Source organism: Trichosurus vulpecula, chromosome 8 (genome assembly GCF_011100635.1).
Source record: "Trichosurus vulpecula isolate mTriVul1 chromosome 8, mTriVul1.pri, whole genome shotgun sequence".
Taxonomy (NCBI): Eukaryota; Metazoa; Chordata; class Mammalia; order Diprotodontia; family Phalangeridae; genus Trichosurus; species Trichosurus vulpecula.
The window spans coordinates 181,671,240-181,690,572 of NC_050580.1; the positions used below are offsets into that span (position 1 = coordinate 181,671,240).

At 41.5% G+C, this 19,333-nt stretch overlaps 1 protein-coding gene across 2 annotated transcripts; it reads left to right on the forward strand.

The window, feature by feature from the left end:
• Window positions 1-1,553: 1,553 nt before the first annotated feature.
• Window positions 1,554-14,052, forward strand: TTC5 (tetratricopeptide repeat domain 5). Of its 2 annotated transcripts, none has more exons than XM_036737310.1 (10): window positions 1,554-1,634; window positions 3,586-3,718; window positions 6,866-7,077; window positions 7,470-7,620; window positions 8,337-8,428; window positions 10,568-10,624; window positions 11,052-11,198; window positions 11,383-11,597; window positions 12,663-12,807; window positions 13,414-14,052. In XM_036737310.1, exons 1-10 carry the CDS (start codon window positions 1,587-1,589, stop codon window positions 13,531-13,533), a joined length of 1,320 nt encoding a protein of 439 aa, XP_036593205.1. In that variant the 5' UTR covers window positions 1,554-1,586; the 3' UTR covers window positions 13,534-14,052. The 2 variants fall into 2 exon arrangements, 1 of the variants encoding a protein (XP_036593205.1); XR_005009008.1 differs by having other exon boundaries at window positions 1,556-1,634; window positions 12,663-13,236; window positions 13,414-13,499.
• The last annotated feature ends 5,281 nt before the right edge of the window (window positions 14,053-19,333 follow it).

Consider the following 19,333-nt stretch of genomic DNA (forward strand, 5'->3'; position numbering starts at 1 on the left):
AAACATGCACCTTATTTTTATTTATTGTCTCAGTTTTGCTTTATTAGGGACATACACATACATATATATGTGTGTAGGTGTACATATATATATATATATCTTACACATACTGTAGAAAGTTTTCCTAACCTTACATACAAATTTATATAAACCATATATTATAATAGCACCTCCCTTATAGGGCTGTTGTGAATATCAACATATACACACAAATATATATCATCCATCCATCCATCCAGTGCTTTGCAAACCTCAGGCACTCTATAAATGCTAGCTGTAACCAACACGTGGTTCATTTTAGAGATGACATTAAAACACCTTTTGAAGAATAGTTTCCTGTATGCTCTTGTCAGGGACCGAACATTTTAAACTCTTTCCACAAACAAGTAAAAATTAAACGGATATTTGTTTAAAAGACAGACTCTTTGACTTTGGAGCTTCAGGAAGGTATGTATGCTGAAAAACAGCGGTTAAGGAATTAGGACTTGTAGGTTCTCATTTAGCTTTGTGACTTTCAGGTGCTTTGTGCCTCAGTTTCCTTATCTGTAAAATAAATGGATTAAACTAACTGGCCTGTAGTTGTTTTCCTCTCAAACTGTACCATGCATTTTTTGTAGATTAGGAAGAGGAATAGTGAAATTTTTCTTGGTGTTTTAGTAATACAAATAAAAGAATAATTGACATTGATACAGTACAAAATCAATCAATCAACATTTAAGTGACTACTGTGTGCCAGGTACTGTTAAGTGCTGCCTAAATGCCAGATCTGAATGTACCTGATGTAAAAAGATCATAATGAAATGTTGATGTACATAAAGTAAATTTGGGATGTTTTTATTTGAGGCTGGGGGAAAGGGAGTGAAAATGAATATCTCATTTTACGTATTTGAGCACCAAAAGGCCTTTATAAGAGAACCTTCCGATTTTATTGCAATTCAAAGAAGTAAAAATGGTTGCCAAGGAGGTGAGTGATAGCTTTTGGTTTCAAAAGTGTGGATAGTTCTTAATGTGGAAATCTCCACCAGTGTAGAAGGGCACACTATTCATCTGCAACCTATAGCCCCAGTGCCTGGGGTCCTGAGAAATCCAGTGACTGCCGCAGGCTCACACAGCTACCTTAGAACGAATGTGTCCCAGACAAGCCTGGAGCAAAAGGTCTTCCTGATTCCCCTACATGCTGCCTCTCTTGTCCCCGCTCGCTATACATGAAAATGTTGGAGAATGGGCTGGCCTGCAGTTAATATGAGACATGAACACGGTGGCTATAGGATTTGGGCCATGGCTATGTATTGCATATGATATGCAATGCACACATGTTTTCGGACATGCCGATATACACAAAGATAAGCATGTGAAAATACTCCTCCCTACACCAACTTGCCTCCCCGCCCCGGGATTTCGTTTGCAGGCAGTTGCTGAGGCACGGCGGTGCAGACTGACAGACAGACCCAGTGGGCGTCCGTCCGGCGCTGCGCTACTTGAGCGGAGAGCCTCCCCTCCTCTAGATGTCACTGTGGCTCCGCGCGAGTTCCTGTTTCTCTCTGGTTGTAGCGCTGGGGGAGGCGAGGGCTGTAGCAGGAGGAGCGATGGCTGAAGAGGAGGAGGAAGCCAAGCAGCCCGTGCAGCTCTTGCAGGTAGCGGCCGGGGCAAAAACGCTTAGGCTGGATTGGTTTATTGGTTGTGATTCCGCGCGCACAGCCATGCTGCCGGGTGGATGCGGGGTGCAGTTACTCTACAAACTCCCGGGTGGGGGGCCGTTACCGGGGGTGCGGAGGCGTCCTGGCCCGGGGGTGGGGGGTGGGCTGGGCTGCGAAGCTTCCTGGGTTAGGGAGGGGGTGGAGTGGGGGTCATGTTTATGTATTGGCAGTTGCGGGGACTGGGGGCGGGGTGGAGTCCTGCTGCCAGGATGCTCAGCTGGCGCCAGGGCGCCCTCTGCCATGCCCAGGGCATTTACACTTCATATTCTGGTGGAGGGGCATGGTAGGGAGATTTACTAGCAGCTAACTTTACTTTACATTTTTCGGATAGGGATTTGGTTTCTTTTCTCACAAACGCATTGGATTTCTTTACCCCATAGAGTACAGTTCCTCCCACCTCCCAATTTCAGCAAGTCCACCTACCTTGCACTTGTAAGGCTGTTTTGGCTCCCTTTCCTCATTCCCCGCATTCCCACTCCTTTCATTCATGAAGCTGGCAACAATAGAGACAGTTTTGTACCTCTCATGCCGCTGTTTTTTTTGGGGTGCGGAGTGGGAAGCTGTCTAGTCCTTACGTCGGGGCTCTGATGTAAAGAATTCCCCAGGACTGCAAGTGGCTGAGGCAACCAGCCTCACAAGTCAGGTGGCTGTGAGTTGGTGTACCCGTTAGTTTAGTTTTGCTTTAATTTACTTTATCTCTAGTGATCTAACATAATCCCTTAGGCTCAGAAACTCAATTCCTTATGGTTTAAGGCAGTCAAAGCTTAAATGCTAGGCCTACAATATAGCTCATTTCTAGTCTTTTGTAGGCATTTGCCACCACATTTGTAACATTTGTGAAAATTAACAGCTGAATCAGGTTGAAGCAGTGCCAGTTGTAACCGTATGTGGTATAATCTATTCCCAAGGAACTTGATTCAACTTTTTTTTTACTTCAGAGTCATTTTGAAATATAATAGGCAGTGTGGTATTTTGAAAAGAGTATTGGATTAGGAATCTGAGGATTTGGGTTCAAATTCAGGGTCTGCTACTTTTTACCTGTAAGGCAAAAGGTAAGGTACCTTTTTACCTGTAAGGCCTTGGGTCATTTAGACCTTCTGGGTCTCAGTTTTTTCTAGATGGCTCGGATAATGTCCCAGGTTCTTCGAGGTCTAAAGCTAAGATCCAAAGATACCTGTTAATTAGGGCAGCTCAGGAGAGGAAGAGATAGGTCGGAGATTGGGGGTGACTGTGGTGCTCAAAGAATGCCCCTAATATTGGATCTCATTTGTACTGGATATTCCAAAGTAACCTTGTAGAGGGTAGACAGAAAAAGGGCATATATAAAGTACAGAAATAGAAGGCAGATAAAAGAAGAAAAGAATAAGTTGAAATTATCTATCACAGGTTAGAAAGCTGAGAAAAGGTTGTTTTTGTTTTTATAGACTTCTTGGGGGTAGAAGGGACCCCTAGAGGCTGCCTACCCTTCTTAACTGAACCCAGAAAAATGCTCTAGTGTGCATATCACAATAATTATGTGTATTTGTGTGCCTCAGTTTCAGGCCCCAGTCAAGAGTAGTGGAACAGACAAGTTTGTGATTGAGATACAGATCTCAAGACAAGAACATATCAACAGATTATTGATAAGAGAGAATGTTATTCTGACATTTTTTTTTATACATTTTTATGGAGACTAGAGCAGAATACTCCTGAAATATGAGCCTGGAACCCTGGCTGCTTTATGTTAGGATCTACAGCACTCTAGTATCCCACTCCTGTTGCTCTGACCCTTAAGGGTATCAGGGAGTTGATGTTTCTGAGTTAAAGATTCCTTCTGTGACCAGCCAATCTCAGATTACCCGGCTTTTTGTTCCTTTCAAATGATGGCACCATCCCTATACTTTTTTAGGAACTGGTGGACCAGCTCTATTCATTTCGGGACCACTACTTTGAGACACATCCAGTTGAGTGTGCTGGTCAGAAGCACCAGGATGTTCGAGAAGAAATGGAGAAGACCCTACACAAGATGGAGGAAGCAGGAGGTATAACCCTCAAGATTCGAGATAGAACGCCAGTGTTCCTTTGCCTGGGAAATGAGATGGCCTCTTCCTCCTTTTGTATATTTTGTAAAGGGACCACTACTAGTTGGTCAAACAAAACAAGTCATTCTGATAGGTATAGACCATAGCTAATGCATGTAGTTGAAAAAGCCCTATACCAAATGTCCCAGACTTTCAGCTCGTTTCACGCTTGGATCATACCACTGTGATGGGAAAGGACTTACTTCTTGGCTAGAGTATTTCAGTAATCTCCTTGGCTTTGCCTTTCTAACCTGAACATAGCTGCCAGAATACTTTACCTATAGCAACAGATAGTTCTACTTCATTGGCACCCTATGACCTTTAGAATAAAGTCTGAACTAGGCCTTTTCATGACCTTTTAAAACTTCATTAATTTAGTAAGTATTAAGTGCCTTCCCTGTGCCAGGCATTCTGTGAGGTTCTGGGAATAGGAAGACAACTGTCAAGGACCTTACCATTTAATTGGGAAGAAACAGTATCTGCTTAGAAAACTAAGGGCAAAGTACGTACAAAGTAATTTACAAGAGGAAGATACTAACAACTGGGAGGATCAGGATAGGCTTCTTATAGGAGGTTGCATGTAAATTGGGCTTGGAAGAATCTATAACAAACAGGGCTGTCCATAACACTGGCCGTGCGCCACCATGTGGCCTGCCTGTGTCCACCACAAGCCCTGAAATTGATGCAAATGCTTTTGTGTCAGTTTCCATGCCTGTAGTAAACACAGGTGGGCTGCATAAAATCGTACTGCAGCCACGCTTTGGACAGCCCTGATCTGTAATCAGCATCTCCATTTCCTCTCCTCTCTTAATTCTACAGGCTGGCTTCTGACTTTATCGTTCAGTCCGAACTGCTGTTTCCAAAGTTACCAATGATCTCTTAATTGCTAAATCGAATAGTTTTTTCTCAGTTATTATCCTTCTTCACCTCTCTGCAGCCTTTGACACTATTGATGACCTTTGTCTCCTTGATGACACTTTCTTCTCTCTGGGTTTTTGGGATATTCCTGATTCTTTTCCTCTGCATCTAACAGACAGGTCTTTTTTGCTGGAGCTTCAACAAGGCCATGCTAACTAACCATGAATGTCCACCAAGGCTCTGGCATGCCTCCTTTTTTTCTCCCGCTAAACTGTTTCCCTTGTTCATCTCGTTAGCTCCCATAGATTCAGTTATCATCTTTCTGCTAATAATTTTCAGACTTACTTATACCAGCCCTAACCTTTCTCCTGACCTTACATCTCCAACTGCCTATTAGACTTTTCCAGTTGGAAGAAGGGAAGAGTCCTCTCCTCTTCTAATGTCCCTATTACTGTTGAAGGTCCTATCATCCTCTTGGTTACCCAGGCTCAAAACTTAGAACTCCTCCCTCTCTTTCATCTCTCATATCCAGTCAGTTGCCAAGTCTTTAGTTTCATAACGTTTCCCATGTGTGTCCCCCCTTTTTTTTTTTGACACTACCACTAGCTTGGTCTAGACCCTCTTCACATCACCCTTGGCCTCTTGTGATAGTCTGGTGGTTGGTCTCCTTGTCTCAAGTTTCTCCTCACTTTAGTCCATTCTCCACTCAGCTGTCAAATTAGTCTTCCTAAAGTGAAGGTTCTGTGCTTCTTAAAGTGAAGGACTGACTATGCCATCCTTCTACTCAATAAACTCCAGTGGCTCCCTATTTTTCCAGGATCATGTAAAAAAAATCTCCTATTTGGGCTTCAGAAGGCTTTCACCACCTGGCCTCCTCCTACTTTTCTAGTCTTCTTACACTTTCTTTGATCTCTTTGGGGTGTAGTACATCTGGGTCAAAGGGTATACGCAGTTTAGTTACTTTTAGGGCATGGTTCCAAATTGCTTTCCAGAATGGTTAGACCAGCCCACAGTTCCACCAACAGCATATTAGTGTGTCTGTTTTCCAGTACCCCTCCCAAATTTATCATTTTATTCTTGGCATATTTGCTGTTTTGATGGGTATGAGGTAAAACTTTAATTTTCATTTTTTCTAATGACTAGTGATTTAGAATGTATTTTTCGTATGGTTGTTGATAGCTTGGATTCTTTTTAAAAAAAAATTTTGGTTTCAAGTTGTTTCTCTACTCCCTCCCTCATCCATTGAGAAGGTAAGAAATATGATACCCATTAATCAAATGAAATCAAGCAAAACATATTCCCACATTAGCTATGTCCCACCTGCCCCCCCCCCCCCCCCACCAAATAAAGGACAAGGAAAATAAAGAAAGGAAATAAAAATATGCTTCAGTCTGTACTTCGAGTCCATCAGTTCTCTATCTGGTGGTGGATAGCATTTTTCATCATGAGTCCTTTGGAATTCTGGTAGACCATTGTATTGATCAGAATTACTAAATCTTTCACAGTACATTGTACTAGTTCTGCTTGTTTTACTTTATATCGGTTCATATGTCTTCCCAGATTCCTCTGAAATTATCCCCTTCATCATTTTTTACAGCACAATAGTATTCCATCGCATTTGTATACCGTAACTTGTTTAGGCATTCCCCAATTCATGGGCATCCCCTCAAGTTTCCAATTTTTGCCACCCCAAAAAGGGCTGTTATGAATATTTTTGTATATGGGTTCTTTTTCTTTGATCTCCTTCACTTATAGACCTAGTAGCTGTATGGCTAAGTCAAAGTACAATTTTAGAGCCTTTTAGGCATAGTTCCAAATTATTCTCCAGAATGGTTAAACTGGTTCACAGCTCCGTCCAACAGTGATAGCTTGGATTCTTGGAGTCTTTTCTCAACTTTCTATTTCTCTCCAGTGAACTCCTGTAGCCCTTAGTTATTTGTACCACTCATTTGATACTTTGCATATGATACTTTATGCTGATATTTGTCTTTTTTATGTACATGACCTATTTTTATGTATACTTCCTAGGTAAACTATAAGCCTCTTGAGGACAAGGACTATGTTTTAACCTGTAATGATTTATGATCCCAGTACCTTGTATGGTGTTTTGCACTTAGTAGAAATTCAGTACTTTTGCTGATGATAATTTTCCCCAAGTCTTCCCACTAGTGTGGAACTATTCCCTGGGGGAAAGATGCTTTTTAAGATTGTCTCAGATTTCAGTTTCTTTTGCCTTTTACTCCTTTATAGGCTTTTCCCAGGAAAAGGCCTGGGTTCTTATGCTGACAGGGAAGGCTCTGAATGTGACTCCAGACTATAGTCCTCAGGCTGAGGAGCTTTTGTCAAAGGCTGTGAAGCTGGAGCCTGAGCTGGTGGAAGCCTGGAACCAGCTGGGTGAGGTGTACTGGAAGAAAGGGGATGTTGCAGCTGCACACACCTGCTTCTCTGGAGCCCTCTCCCATGTGAGCTTCCTGCTATATTTACAGGAATCACATATGGAAAGGATGAAATTCCTCTGCTGTCTGGGGATTCCCTCCAGTGCATGAAAACCAGGTTTCTAAACCAGAATTAGAAGACTAGAAACAGGAATTGAGGAACAAACCTGGAAGAGGGAATGAGGGACAAAGGCCTAAGAAAGGGAGAAGGTAATGGATTTGGGTGAAGGAGAGTCAGGAATGAAAACAAAGCTAGGTGTAAAACTGGTACAGGAGGATGGGAACAAGGAGTGATAAAAGTGAGACTAAGATTAGAAATGAGAGTGTTGAGAAGATGGGCTCAGGGAATAAGATTTTTGAGAAGGAAATGGGGTCAGGAGGGGTCCTGGGGCTTGACTGTACATCTCTTTCATTTGTAGTACAAGAACAAAGTCTCTCTGCAGAATTTGTCAATGGTGCTTCGTCAACTGCGGGCTGAGACTGGTGAAGAACGTTCCCGCCATGTCGTGGACAGTGTCCGGCAGGCCAAATTAGCTGTGCAGATGGATGTTCATGATGGACGTTCATGGTGTGAGTTCTTTCTCAGAGGATTTCATGTCTTTTGTTTTGGATCTGGTATATTTTTCTTTTGATAAATCTGGGGGACCTCCCTGTTGAACTATAGTAAGGAGGGAACTATACTATTTAAGTACACATAGGGGTTGAGTCAAAACTGTTCCCGCAGTCTATTCCTTGCCTCTGGAATTAAGTAGACTTTGCTTTATTAGCTTCTAGTCCGGGGCTTTTTAAACTTTTTTGAGTCGTGGAACCTTTGGTCATCTAGGGAAGCCTGTAAACCTCTGCTCAGGACAATATTTTTATTATTTTATTTTTTGAGGGAGGAAGGCAGGGCAGTTGGGGTTAAGTGACTTGCCCAAAGTCACACAGCTAGTAAGTGTGTCAAGTGTCTGAGGCTGGATTTGAACTCAAGTCCTCCTGACTCCAGGGCTGGCACTCTACTCACTGCACCATCTAGGTGCCCCAGGACAATATTTTTAAATGTATAAAACAAAATACCTAGGGTCGCAAAGGAAACCAATTGTATTGAAATATAGTTGTCAAAATATTTTTTAAAAACTAAGTTCATAGACCCTAGGATAAGAACTCCTGCTGTAGGATTTCTAAAATGAGACACAGTCACCCTAGACATGGAACCTGTGGGATGAAATGGAAAGGTCTAGTGCTGACTGTGGATGATAACTTGGGTGTGTGCTACTTATTTAACTGCTTTTGCATTTCTTACTCAGATATCCTAGGGAATGCATACCTTTCCCTCTTCTTCAACGCAGGCCAGAACCCTAAGATTTCCCAGCAAGCTCTTAGTGCTTATGCCCAAGCGGTGAGTGTTAATGGTCACCTGGGACAGATGGGGTGGGCTAGCAAAGATTCCTAATAAGAATGATTTTGGCTTTTCAATAAATAGCATGGGAGACATTTATTGTCACTTTACAGGTTTGGGTTTGCAATGTTAGTTGTTTTATTTCTGTATGTGTACATGCCTGTGTCGCAGGGAACTAGCATCAGCTGAATGGCATGAGATGATTGGCCAGACTTCCCATGGGCTTGTTAACTGAATCAAATAACGTGGCTTGCACTGACATCAGTTTTTGCTCTTTGTATAGAAAGTTAACTCTATTACCTTATAGCAATTACTTGCTTCTTAATAATCAGTTGTTAACATTTCAGTACATATTTAAAAAACACAAAAATAACAATGTATATGTGTCTGATTAAATTTAAGCTAATGATGTATGCATTTGTAATTTAGTAATCTAGTCCCGGAATTCTTCCAAGTTTAAGTAGAAAAACCTTAAATATACCCTGAATCCTTTCTTTGTGTGGAAGGCCTGGCTGGACATAGTTCTGAGTTTCAGAATCACTTTTCCCCTAAAAAAAACCCTTGCAAATAGATAGCTTCCTTATATCCTCTAACTACTTGTTCACAATGTCTTAGCATTAATTTGCCTTTCTCACTCCCCGTTTAATTCTGAGCCTTTTTGCTACTCTGTATTTTCTGCATCTTTTTCTTTGCACAGAGAGACTACTTTCAGCATCATATATTTTGCGTTACACAGCTTTGCTTCTGTTAGCAAGAGAAAATAATAGCTATCTTGTGTCTACTTGTTAGCTCTGCAGTTGTACGTTTCCAGCGCCTTTGTCCTGATGAATACTTTACTATTCAAGAATAGATACCTTTACTAGGGTAATAGTAGGTTTTCAGCAGGTTTCATAATCTATACTGTGCCAGGTACTTGCTTTTAATTCATAAAAGATCCTTTCCCCCTTTTCAGAACCTAGATTTTTTTTTTTTTATTTTTTTTATTTTTTTTTTTCAGAACCTAGATTTTAAAACATATTTTAAAAACAGTAACATATGTGTATGCACATGCACATAGGCATATATGCACATACATGTACGCATATATGCATATGTATATACATGCATATATGCTTACCCACACGTCTATTATATATATAAGATTTCCTTACTATTTGCTTGGCCTGTGTGGTCTTCTACTCAGAGTGCACTTCCTTGTATTTCCATTTTATCTATTATAACTAGTTTCAGGTATCAGCTTTGGAGATGAGTGTGATTTTTAATCAGAATTTTAACAAGATTATTAAAGAAACATCTTTCTGGATGTGTCCCGTGTTACTTCAGACAGAGGAAATGAGTTAAGATGAGGTATATTTTTTCCATCTAAAACCACAAATACTGTGAAATTCATTGGCTGCCAGTAAATAGTTGACATTTCTCTTTCTCTCATTGTTCCTTGTACTAGTACTATATGAAGCCTTGTTTATCCCTTTGATCTCTATTACATTTTCCTTTTAAAGTTAAAACTGAGTTGTATATTTTCCCCCTTTCTGCCTCTTTCTTTGAGAACTATAATCAAATTAATACTATCCTGGTCTCTGGAAAGGGCATGTCACTGGACTTTTTATTGTTCTGCTTACTATCTGTGTGACTTTCTAGACCCAAATACCCCTTCCTATTAGAATTTAATCTCTTGGAAAGTAAGGACCATTTCTGTTTGCATTTGTGTCAGCAAGGCTTGGTATAGTGCATGGAATATAGCTTTAATGAATACTTTTTCATTCATTCACTCAAAATGCTTTCACATTTATTCATTTTATTCTTACAGCATTCTGTTGGTTAATTATAATAATATTTTAAAAACATAGATAAAACAGTAACATGGATAAATAAATCACAAGTTTTAATTCCATTTGTCTGGTTCATTATGAAGCTTCAGTATCTGGGTATTCATCCCTCTCTTTGGTAGAGCTGATAGCCACTGTATCTAAAGGAGAAACAACAGCACAACAGAAGGTGGATAGGGGACACTTTGTCATGGAGGGAAATCTTGAGAGCTTCTGTGAGGCCCCAAGCCTTGTTTAGAGTGACCATTCTCATGTATGAAGCAGAAGTCATTAATGAATGATGGCTTTTTTTTTTTTTAATATCTCACTGTAGGAAAAAGTGGACAGGACTGCCTCCAGCAATCCGGATCTCCATCTGAACAGGGCCACGGTAAGGCTGATGGTAGGACAATATGTAACTCCTACAAATGATAATGTATTAAGCCTTAGTTTATGGATATTGCTGAGTAGGATCATAGCAAAGCTTGGTACGTTCATCTAGAGGAAATGCAAAGTTTTTCTTGGGGGGTGGGGGAGGTCAGCCCTACCTCATGATAACAGGCACAGTAGAAGGAAAGGGGAGGGAATGAAGAAGTGGGAGGTACTGAGGGGAAGTGATACAGTTGGAAAAGGGAAGAAGTTTGGAAAGATTTGTGTTTATTTAGGTATTAAATTAATAGCATATAAATGAGATACCAAAATATATGTATATAAAGAAATTTGCAAACTTTAAAGTGCTGTACAAAGTTTAGTTAATATTATTGTTTGGTGCAGATATCATGGGGTGGGGAGAATCTTGATCAGTTCTTTATATGCAGCTATATAAATATGAGGAAAATTATGAGGAGGCCCTGGAAGGCTTCTCTAGAGCTGCAGCATTGGACCCAGCCTGGCCAGAGCCTCAGCAACGAGAACAACAGCTCCTAGAATTCCTAGATAGATTGACCAGCCTCCTTGATAGCAAGGTATGGTAACCAGGATGGACTGACTCTCATCCTCTTTTTCGTGGTAGGGTTATTGGGATTGGAATTGGGCAGTGTGGATGGCAACCTAGATAGAGTGGGCCCGGGAAGGGGATAGCGGAGCTTAGAGGAAAGGGCTAGACTTTTGACACCTCTATTTTTGACAGTTTATCTTCATTATCTGTAGGGTAAGGTGAAGGCCAAGAAGTTGCAGAACATGCTGGGAAGTCTTCGCCCAGCCCAGTTGGGTCCTTGTGGGGATGGACGCTATCAGGCAGCCTCTGGACAGAAGATGGCACTGGAGCTAAAGCCACTGAATACATTACAACCTGGCGTAAACAGTGGTACTGTGGTGTTGGGCAAGGTTTTGTTCAGCCTTACCACAGAGGAGAAGGTGCCCTTGTGAGTGGCTTTACTAATCCAGTGTTCTGCTTGGATTTTCTCTGGCAACTGAGGTTACCCTCCTTGGTTACCCTCCTTAGTCTTAGTGGCTTCTGGGTAGAGTTGAAAGTCACCTCACTTCTCTTCACTGACTGTTCCAAGAGTAGTCATTGCATGGATAAAATATGGCTTTTCTTGGCCTCAGAAGGGTGCATTGTTAAATCTATGAAGATCTTCCCTGAGTTTTTGCTTTGTCCTATTTGATAGGTAGGTCTTATTACCTGGGGTCTTAAGTAAGAGAAGGCTTAGCAGGTAGCTTTAAGGTGAGGTTTAAGTAAAGGGAGGAATATAGCTTGGTTGGGGAGGTTATCCCAGGTGAGTTGGATTAAAAAGAGAAGGAAAGCTGTTGAGAAAAGGGCCAATTAAATAAAACAGGGTAATTATGAGAAATAAATATGGGAGACACTGTGGCATAGTAGTGGATGGAGGGCTAGCCTTATGGTTAGGAAGAACTGGATTCAAGTTCTGACATTTTAATTGTGTGACCTTGTAACACTCTGTAAGACAACAGATTTCAGATGAGTTGCCTTTCTGCATTGGTGAAGGGATTTTTTTCTATTCTGGGAGTTCCTTACACTATTGAGAACAGGTTGTCCTTCCCTTCACCATCCTATTCTTTCCCCTCAAGAACATAGAGGTTAAAAGAGGGCAGGGTAGTGGGGTGCTTTGTCAATTCAGATTTTATGTAGAGAACTGCAAGGAGTTAGAAAGATTGAAGGAAGATATGACCCTAATTAAAATGACAAACAAGAAACATGGTTTCGGCCACAACAGTTTGGTTGATGTTTCATCATCATTATTAATATTTGTTGAGTGTCCCTTGGATACATGGGGTTAAAGTATTTTGGGAAAGATATATAGTGGTAATTCGTGCCTCCTGGTCCTGCCTTCTTCGGGCTTATAATCAGAAAATGATAGACAGGTGGAGCTGGTTTTAAAAATTTTTTATTTCTCTAGTTTTTCTTCTTAAAATTCTTGTTTTTCGTCTTCTCTTCTGCCAACACTTCCGTCTGTATTTCTTGGCAGCACATTTGGCTTGGTGGATTCTGAAGGGCCCTGTTTTGCAGTGACGGTGTATAATATGGTACAGAGTTGGGGTGTGCTCATTGGTGACTCTGTGGCTATCCCTGAGCCCCATCTCCGGCGCCATCAAATCCAGCATAAAGGAAAGGTGGGTGATGGGTCCCAGATCCTCTCTCTTGACTTCTTTGAACCAAATCTGAAAACAGGAAGCTCAGCCCTTATCAGGACACATCAGGTATCCTATTCCAGACCTGCAGTGGGACAGTGGCTCTTGATAGAAAACCCTCAATTTGTTTAAAACTGAGTGGATCTATAGGTCAACATTCAATCAATCTGTGGGTGATTCTGAGGTACAGTGAACTAGTATGCTTTATTATAATTAGAAAAATTACTATAAAATTTTTTTTTCTACTTTTCTTGGTTTCCTTAAAAAAATATTGTCTTTTCAGTGCTCATGCTGGTCATCCCTCCTATTCCAAACATTTCTCTTTTATCTTGAGAGGATTGGAGAAATGCAGAATTCTCTCAGAATCCCTCTTGATTTTTTTGTCAGTGTCCCAAACCCTTATTTTCTCTGGTAAGGCTAACAGTTACTCTCTATTTATTCTCAGTTCTAATTGGGATAATTTAAGGTGGAGTAGAGGTGCATGAATATTGAGTGGGAGGAGTAGAAGGAGGGGATGATGTGATCCATTCTGGAATTTCCTATTACCTAAGAGCACTACTGATCTTCCCTGTCTCTTGTTTCTTCCAGAACTACTCCTTTTCCTGTATTCGTGTGGAGACACCCCTTTTGTTGGTGGTAAATGGGAAGCCACAAGGCTCCAGCAGCCAGGCTGCTTCCACTGTGGCATATCGACCACACAGTGAATGACTCTCAGACTCACATCCTAGGGAAGAAGTGGTGACATGGAGAGAAGTTCCGGGGAATGAAGAGGCTGGATTACTCTTACCCAGTGACTCGGAGGGGTGGGCATGTGTTTGGGTTGGATTTTTCCTTCTTTTGCCTTATTACATAAGCTAGGTTCCCTTCCTCCAGTCTTTCTGTTGCCCTGCCTCAGCCCCTTTCAGTACCTGTCCCCTTGCATGGGGTACCATGTTACTTTCATTGCTCCCTATATTTTGGGCTGAGGTCATTGGATAAGTGTGAGTGCTGGGCTGGGCTATGGGGGCTGGGTCCCCAAGGTTTCTATTTTTGAATCCTCCCTGAGCCACATATGTATATATATTAGTTCAGTATTTATTGCTAGGGGAAGGGATGAAAATTTTTTATAGTTTGTTTTTTGACAATACTTTTTTATTTTTTATTTTAAGTGAAGGGCTTGTCTCTTCTGTGAAGCTGGGAGCATCAATTAAATTCATTTGGAAAAATAAAACCAAAGCTACCTGTAGTATTCTTTAGTTTTACTTTTCTTCTTTCTCCTGGTCCCACACTAGTTGACACAATGTCACTTTAGACTGTATGAGTAGGGGACAAGTGGGGAGTATTAAGGCTTGTCTGGCTGCTTATTTGGGTTCAAAATTCCTCCAGGCCCCAGTATTCCCAAACATACCTTCCTAAGCAACACAGGACTTCTCAGTTATCTTAACCACCTTTCAGTGTTATCTCCTGCTGCTTTCCAGGCCACTAGTCTTTGAGAATCTTTGTGTTTCCTTGTCACCACCATACTCAGAATTCCTCTGTAGACACAGAATTAAATGTAGAACAAACATTTAACACTAAAGAGAAACAAAAGTGCTTTTGATTTCTTTAGGGCCTGCTGCCTGGTTTTCTTTAGGCTGTGTGTTGATTGGTAGGTTTGCTCTTGTCCCAGGAGGGAAAGTAGGCCTACTTAGTGTTCTTACACCTTCTCTTTGTTTCCTTTTTCTTTGCTGATCTAGGGATTTTTCCAGATTTGGGAAGTAAGTGGGTGAGATCTTTGGGACCCTTTAATGGGGCAGAGGGAGGGTTAGGAAGAGGATGGGGAAGAGACTTGAATCCTGTGAAGAAACTAATGAATGACAGGTCCTTGCTTGGTACCTAGTTTTGTGTCCATTGGCCCACCTTTAGTAGATTGTGGAAAAAGCAGTAGGAGGAACTGACATTTTGATGTTCTTTAAGGTTGCTGGAATCTTTGGGGTTTAAATGCCTTGATTCTATCTTGCTTCTTTCAACTCTTATTTTCTCAACTTTAGATATGTAGTGTCTCTTCTTCTGAGAAATATCCAGGAAAGGCAATGTTACATCTTTTTTAGGTCACCTCTTAACAGTTTCCTACCTTTTAGATAATTCTAAGTCTTTAACCTGAATTCTGCTTGTTGTAATTTGTGTTTCTACACTTTCACATGGAAGCAACAAGGTGTAAAATATGTTTATACATAAAGGGACCTAGCTACCTTGTAGGGTAAAATTATTTTATAAAATTTTCAATTTCTATACAAAGTCTTTAGCTGAAGAGGAGTGATAATTGAGGTTTTTTTTTTTTCAACAAGGGTTAGATTTCTAGGTAGGATGGCACAAGTTGATTGGTGGTGCTATAGAAACAAAGTAGCTACAGAACCCATTTCGAGGTTGCTATTTTCACAGTTAAGTGGGATGGGAGATGAGAACCTCTGTGGTATCTGGCATCTGGATCAGGCTTGTGGAGCAATTTCAACCTGTAGACTGTCCAGAGAGATGTTACAGGGCCCCAGGTGATAACCTATCCGCCTATGAGATCCTCAACAAGTATTTATGAAGCACTTAGTATGTGCTAGGCGCGGTACTTGGTGCTGGATATACAAAGACAAAAATGAAATGGCTCATGCCCTCAAAAAGCTTACATTCTACTGGAGGAGACAACATGTTGATATATACGAAATAAATACAGGGTAAGTTTATGTAAGCAAGGGAACTTGTTACCAGCTGGAAGATCAGAGAAGTCTTTATGGAGAAAGTAGTGCTTGAGCTGAATTTTGAAGGAAAATGGCAATTCCAAGTGGATGAAGAGAAGAGGGAGCACATCCTAGGCATGGGGGACAGACAGCTAGTGCAAAAGCACGCATAGGCTATGGAGTGTTATATGTGAGGACCAGCAAGAAGGCCAGTTTGGAGGGACTCCAGCATTTGGGAAGGGGAGTCATATTAACATTGGAAATGGGGTTGGGGCAGGCTTTAAAAGTCCACCAGAGGAGCCTACATTTGATTCTAAAGGCAATGGTGAACCACTGCAGTTTGTTTACTAGTCAAGTGATATGGTCAATCCCTTGCACCCATGTATCACCAATTGTGCCTTACTAAGCCTCAGCTTTGGATCATTCTCATCATTTACTATCTTCTCTCTTACATGCTTGCTACTGAGGGTAGGTGGAGAAAGTCACATAAATGTACTGATTGGGTCCGCTACAAATTTATGTTATATAACCTCAACTGAGTCTTCACTTCTATTCCCTAAATTAACTCACTATTCCAGTCATCGCAGATGAATCTTTCTTCCCCTCCTCTCCCCACCCCCCCTCCCCCTGCCCCCTCAGCTGAGAACCTTTTATCCTTTTACAAAGAAATTGAGGCTGTTCCTCGAGAGCTCTCTCTACTCCCCTCATTACTCAATGCCCTTGGCCACTGTCTCCTCCACCCCTATCTCATATGAAGAGGTGGCCCGTCCTGTCAAGGTAAACCCCTTTTCTTGCAGAAATAATCCCATTCCATCCCATCTTCAGGAAAATGTTATCATCCTCACTGTCACCTTCAATCTTAAACTGACTACTGGCTGTTTCTCTATTGTCCACAAACATGCTCATGTCTTCCCCATCAAAAAAATCTCACTTTTTCCACCTTTCTGTTCCATGTCTCCCACCCTTTTTGGCTGAACTTGAGAAGGCCATCTACAGTAGGTGTTTCTACTTCTCTTACTCTTTTTATCTGGCTTCTGACCTCATCTTTCAATTGAAAATACTCTCCAAAGTTACCAATGTGGGCAGCTAGGTGGCGTAGTGAGTAGAGCGCCAGCCCTGGAGTCAGGAGGACCTGAGTTTAAATTCAGACTCTTGACACACTAGCTGTGTGACCTTGGGCAAGTCACCTGACCCCAATTGCCCTATCTTCTATCCTCCAAAAAAAACCCACAAAGTTACCAATGATCTTTATCCTCCTTGACCTCTCTGCAGCCTTTGGCACTGCTGATCCGCCTTTTCTCCTTGATGCTCTCTTTTTCTAGGTTCTCAAGACACCATTCTTTCCTGGTTCTCCTCCCTATCTGACAGCTCCTCAGTTTAATTTGTTGAATCTTCATTGAGGTCATGACCACTAACCATGCACATCCCACAGGGTTCTGTTCTGGGCCTTTGTCTCTGTATATACTATTCAATTTGTTGAGCCCCTGTGTGTTTAATTGTCATCTCTAATGCTGATTCTTAAATTTACTTGTCCAGCCTTAACTTCTGTGCTGACCTCTGATCCTGTATCTTCAGTTGCCTATTAGACATCTCAAACTGGATGTCCTGTAGACATCTTAAACTTAAGATTTCCAAAACAAGTCATCTTTAGTCCCAAACCTTCGCTGCTTCTAAACTTCCCTGTTACTGTTAAGAGCACCACCATTCTAGTTTTTCAGGCTTGCAGCATAGGTGTTGCCCTTAACTCTGTCCTACTACCCTTATATCCAGTCTGTTGCTAAGACCTGTTCATTTCACCTTTACAACATCTCACATATATGCCTCTCTCTCCTCTGTTACTGCCACCACCCTGATGCAGGTCATATCATGTTGGCCTAGTTTCATAGTCTGATGGTTGGTCTACCTGCCACAAATCTCTCCTTCCTCTATTCCCAGATGCCAAAGTGATTTTTCTAAAGTGGAGCTCCTCTTATGTTACTTTCCTATTAATAATTTCCGGTGGCTCCCTATCATCTCCAGGATCAAATGTAAAATCTGGTGTTCAAAGCCCATCATAACCTAGTTCCCTTCCCCTTCCCCCCACCTTTCCAGTCTTTATACCTTAAAACACTCAGCAGTCTGGTCAAGTGGCACTGCCATCATTGTGTTATTCCTTGAACAAGACACAGTCCCTCAGCTGCAGTCATTTTCACTGGCTGTCCCTTATTCATGGAATGTTCTTCATCTTTACTCTTTGGCTTCCTTTAAGTCCTAGCTAAAATCCCACCTTCTGCAGGAAGCTTTTCCTAATCCGTCTTAATTCTAGTGTTATTGTTTATCCTCTCTATAGCTCATTTATATGTAGTTGTTTGCATGTTGTCTCCCTGTTAAACTGTGAACTCCTTGAAGGCAAGGACTCCCTTTTGTTTCCTTATATCCTCAGCACTTACTTAGCACAGTGCCTGACATATAGTAGGGGCTTAATAAATGCTTATTGACTGCTTTAGAAAAATCATTTTGCAGCTGTGTGTAGAATAGAAAAGGGAGCGAAGAAGCAAGAGGATGGATTAGTGGCTTCCACAATAGCCCAGGCTAGAAAGGACGAGTTAGGGCCTGAACTAGGGTGATATCTGTTTGACTAGGGGGAAGGGGACAAATATGAGAGATGTGTCAGTATTAAGAAACTGGATAGATGGAGTGAGAAAGAATGAAGATGGCTTTGCCCTTGACAAAAATGGGGATGTTTGGAAGCTTTTACAGGCTGGAAGAGGTGGCCTAGGAAGGAAGAATTTGGGAGGGACATTTGTTGGAGACCAGGGACAAGAGGATAGAGCAGGGACCTTGTCTAAGAACCAGGAGGAGGAATTCAGTCGTTTATTGGGTCTACTTTGTGCAAGATACCAGGTCAGATTCTCTTTTGAAAGGAGTGAAACCCTAGCTTGAGATCGGAAATTCAGTAAGTGAGGACAGAGAGCATGGGAAGACAAGAGAGATGCTTAGGAATTGTCGTCTTGGAGGTGTAGATGTGGGGAACCTTGACTGCTAGGCCAAGGTCCTGCTTCCTTCCTTAGAAGTGCTTTCTAGGGTGTCTGGAAGAATGAACAATGTCTTTCAACCTTTGGCTAGCTGCTGCCCTCTAAAACTCAATATTATTTTAGCTACTTTCCTTCCTTAATGAACCCATGGTTTGTATAACTGATCTCTTCATGATGCTTATTTAAAAAAATTTGTAGAAATACCTAAATGCATTTATGCCAAAAATCTGCTTATCTTTCCTCCTGCCTCTAGACAGGACTGCATATCTCCTAGGATAGTTTCTTTCTTAAAGAACTCCAGGTAAGGAGGTACCACCATGTCAGTCAGCTTTCTTCCAAGTGTTGTTGAGGGACTACTCTGTGCTCAGCTCTGTGCTAGTCAATCTGCTTTGCTCTCTTATACCTCACACTCAGTTCTTTCTGCCATACTATCTTTATCCCTCATTTTGCACTTGTTACCTAATTTTGTATTGTACCATCACCTCCAGATACTTAAACAAAGGTTCCTTTTTTTTAAACTTTCTGTAAAGAATTCTCCTATTTCTAGAACCACCCACTCAAGAGCCTCAGTAAACTTCTCTGTTTCCTTATCTCTAGCTGTTAGCACATTTACCCAGATCCTGGCAGATTTGCATGACCCTATTTAGTGAGAATTAGGAAAATATCCTTGCCTCATGGTGTTCATATACTATTTGATCATGGAAAAGATCCCCATAAAGAGCTGTGTGTATGTGTGTGTGTACGTATGTGTGTGTCATGTGTTTTGTATTGTGTGTGGAAGTAGGAGGAGAAGACATAATGAAGAGG

Bases quoted from the DNA above. Each gene is read 5' to 3' on its own strand.
- TTC5 (XM_036737310.1), top strand. From the start codon at position 1,587: ATGGCTGAAGAGGAGGAGGAAGCCAAGCAGCCCGTGCAGCTCTTGCAG. The intron at 3,719-6,865 runs GTATAACCCTCA...ACTCCTTTATAG, and splicing joins CAAGATGGAGGAAGCAGGAG to GCTTTTCCCAGGAAAAGGCC. The intron at 10,625-11,051 runs GTAAGGCTGATG...CTTTATATGCAG, and splicing joins TCCATCTGAACAGGGCCACG to CTATATAAATATGAGGAAAA.